Genomic DNA, 3,510 nt, shown 5'->3' on the forward strand with positions numbered 1-3,510 from the left:
AAGAAAGAAAGAAAGAAAGAAAGAAAGAAAGAAAGAAAGAAAGAAAGAAAGAAAGAAAGAAAGAAAGAAAGAAAGAAAGAAAGAAAGAAAGAAAGAGACAGGGAGGAAGAAAGAAAGAGGGGAAAAAAATCTCTGAAAACTCAGGTACTATCACATTCAACTTGTCATCATTTTTTGCTCCAGATATCCATGTGCAAGTAAATAGATCACATTTTAAAATGAACTTTAACCACAAGTGATGTTATTTGAAGATCTTTCAAGATAAGTAGAGCAAAAGCTAGAGTGTGGTTTTTCAGGTTAAAATGTTATTTGCTGTTATAAACAGTGGGAAGTGAAGGTTGTTGCCTAACAGCTCTGTTTACAAGTTTCATGTTTGGAAGCAGCAACATTTTAAAAATACATATTTGAAAAAGCCAAGCATGCATAATTATTTTGATGTGTTTTATTTTTGCTTCTTCTATTGCGGGTGGCCTAGCTTTGTGGTTAGGAGCGCAAGCTCGGGAACCACACTGATTGGTTCACGCTTACCAGCTGTGTGAATTTGGGCAAGTGACCTCATGGTGTCTTGGTTTCCCCATCTGCAAAATAGGGTTAATTATCATACATACCTCATAGTGTTCTTGTATGGATTAAATGACTTAATATATGTAAAGTGTTTGGTAGATATAAGTCACTCAATAAACATTAGACATCACTATTTTTTTATTATTGTTACTATTATGATTGCTAGTCTGTTAGTAGTTGCAGTGCACAGGAAATATTCCTGAACTGTGTGAAATTATATGTGGATGAACTAATAAGTTGGTATGTCATCTCTTGAATTCCATGTCTGCTCTTAGAAAGAAAGAAAGCTTTCACTGGTGCAGTGCCGTGGTGATGAAAGTTCTAAACTGAAGCCCCAGGAAGCCCTGTGTGGTCAATACGAAAATCCAGATTTTATGTTGGGTTTTATAGTTATTCAATTAAAGTCATGTATTTAACTTTTACTTTCATAGATGACAATAACAAAGATGTTATTTTCAAGTAATATTCCCAAATTGTTAAGAAAATGCTTTGGTTAAACATAACAAGATCAACAAAGATACTGTAACTGGGTTATTAGTGAGTAAAGTAAATTTCCTATGACAAATGTATTTACTAATGCAAAGGAATGCATGATTTTCTATACTAACCTAACAAATGTGGTTTCTTATAATGAGCACATGCTGAGTAAATGTAAATTTCTTTTAGCAAACCTGTAAATCAAGCATATATCCTCAAAATCAAGATATCCATTCAATAGGACATAACAATACATCTTTTAGTGTTAAAATCAGAACGTGACAGGAGAATTTCTGTGAGGTCCCAATTACATGAGGACAAAATACCTATAAATATAAGTGTGACTTGAAGGGACTTTCATCCCATTTTGTTTTCAAGGCATCTGACTTTAAAATATGCTCCAACCTTCTCCTTTATCTTTATAACAAAATATGGTGGCTGCTTCAGTGCTTTGTGTTTTCAAAGCACCCATGTGATATACTGGGGGTGTCAAAAAAACATATACACATGACTTGTATTCATCTTTTGTTACCAGTATATATTGAGTATTACAATTTTAGTACAATTTTTCCTTTCTTAAAATGTGTGTACATTTCTTTGGAACCCTTTGTATTTCCAGACTCTGTCAAGTTTTTGTCAGTTAACTGCTACTGAAAATTATGGCTGCTGATTTCAGCTATAAACTTAGCCAAGGTTGGTTTAAATACCTGGAGTTTATAACTTTCCCCACACTATAGAGTATCAAATAATCACAGGTCAGCTCACTCCTTAATCCTCAAGTAAATAGTCTATAGTCGGCATTAGTTGTCATAAACACACTATTCAAAGAAACATGTTATTAACAGTTGCATTGGATAAGCCCAGAAAGGTCAATGGTGAACAGCTGTTCTTTTTTCACTTACTTCACTCAAATTTGGCCTTTGGCTGTAGGCGATCTGTGTTTTCAAAGAAAAGTTCCCCTCAAGAAAATGATTCACTCTGATTCCTGGCAGTGAGTGATAAGCCATGTGTGTGTCACTCAGCAGGGATCAGCCCTGATAGTGAGCTAGCTCAAGCTTTTGCAAGTAAAATGACCACAGTCAAATTGAAACCTTTGGAACTTAGCTCTGAAGAAAATAAACTTATACTTTAAAGTACTTCCCTAAATTTGTGGGGAAAAAATTTAAATAGAAAATGCATACATATAATTAATATAATTGTATATATTGCATATGTGTTTGTACCCCTTCTACATTCTGATAATATTTTACATTTATTTTTAAAGTATCTGTGATTTAAAAATCTAAACAAGCTGGGTATTTAAGTGGATAAAAAACATCATTCTATCCTTGATATTAAGAAAAAAAAATGGAGAAACGGGGCATCCCCACCTCCTCAATAATCTGTTCTAAAATTCTAAGAGGCTGTAGACATGATTAATTTGTCATTATTATTTTCCTTTAATAGAAGGTGAATACTGTTTTTCATTCATTAATAGGGAAATAAATTTTTGGCTTGCCCACTATGTGCGAAACCCTGTGTAATTGCTTTTATAAAGGTTATTTAATCTAATATGACAATTCCATTATTAGATGAGGACAAACAGGCTTCAAGAGCTCTGTTATCTTTCCAAGGGTATAACTAGTAAGCTGCAGGGCAGGATTCAAACCAAATAGAGAACAATTTTCTCAAAAAAAATAAATAAAAGTCAATTTGCTGTTTAATTACTGTCATATAGTAGATGATCATTAACCCTAAGTCATTTATAAATGTTTATAACTTCTCTTTGAATCCCTTCTCATAGGATATTAAAATAATTCTCCAGAGGAGTGAACATGTGCAAGGAAGTGATGGAGAAAGATCTCCTTCAAGACTTACAGAGGAAAAGAAGTAAAGACACAAGAGTGTGATTTGTATAATCTAGCAATGAATCTTCCAAACATAAAATGTAAAGATGGTGTCTGTCATATATGTTATTCTTGTAAGTATAGAAATGACCCCAACCAGGTTATGAGGTACACTGATAAGGAGGCTATCTTTAACTTAGAGACTATTCCATAATAAATCTTAAATTTCAGAGCAAAAATCCAAAGAAGGAATGCATTTGGAAGTGATTCTGCGAATACAAGGCACCAGAACAATATGTTCAAAAATCAACACATGAATAATCCCAATGTGAAGCATCTACATGAGGCAGATGCAATGAAAATTCCCCCGAAGCCCCACACCGGGGCAGCTCTGATGTGTACATTTTGTAGTTCTTGCTCCAAGTGCAGTAAAATGTCAAGGTTCATCCCACAAGCCAAGGAGTAGTTGACTATATTGTCAACTATTAGTATAGTCATGTTCCTATCGTTTATTCATAATCCTTTCCTAATAGTATATAGCGTTTCCTGTCTAGAGAGATGAACAATTGTATCTTTTTAGTTGTATAAATTAGCGACTCAAATTCAATAACACTCATCTCAAGAAAACGTTTCTTTCTTTGTG

The 3,510-nt window shown here is 33.6% G+C and overlaps 1 protein-coding gene across 1 annotated transcript in view; it reads left to right on the top strand.

Moving 5' to 3' along the window:
• The window catches only part of SPEF2 (sperm flagellar and cilia associated 2), a 164,861-nt gene extending 161,739 nt beyond the window's left edge, over positions 1-3,122 (top strand). The window contains exon 37 of the mRNA XM_019632971.1: positions 2,825-3,122. Coding sequence (XP_019488516.1) covers positions 2,825-2,914 — 90 coding nt within the window. The 3' untranslated portion in view covers positions 2,915-3,122. The remainder of the gene's footprint in view (positions 1-2,824) is intronic.
• Positions 3,123-3,510: the final 388 nt, after the last annotated feature.

This window comes from Hipposideros armiger, unplaced genomic scaffold (genome assembly GCF_001890085.2).
Source record: "Hipposideros armiger isolate ML-2016 unplaced genomic scaffold, ASM189008v1 scaffold_1214, whole genome shotgun sequence".
In the NCBI taxonomy this organism is placed as follows: Eukaryota; Metazoa; Chordata; class Mammalia; order Chiroptera; family Hipposideridae; genus Hipposideros; species Hipposideros armiger.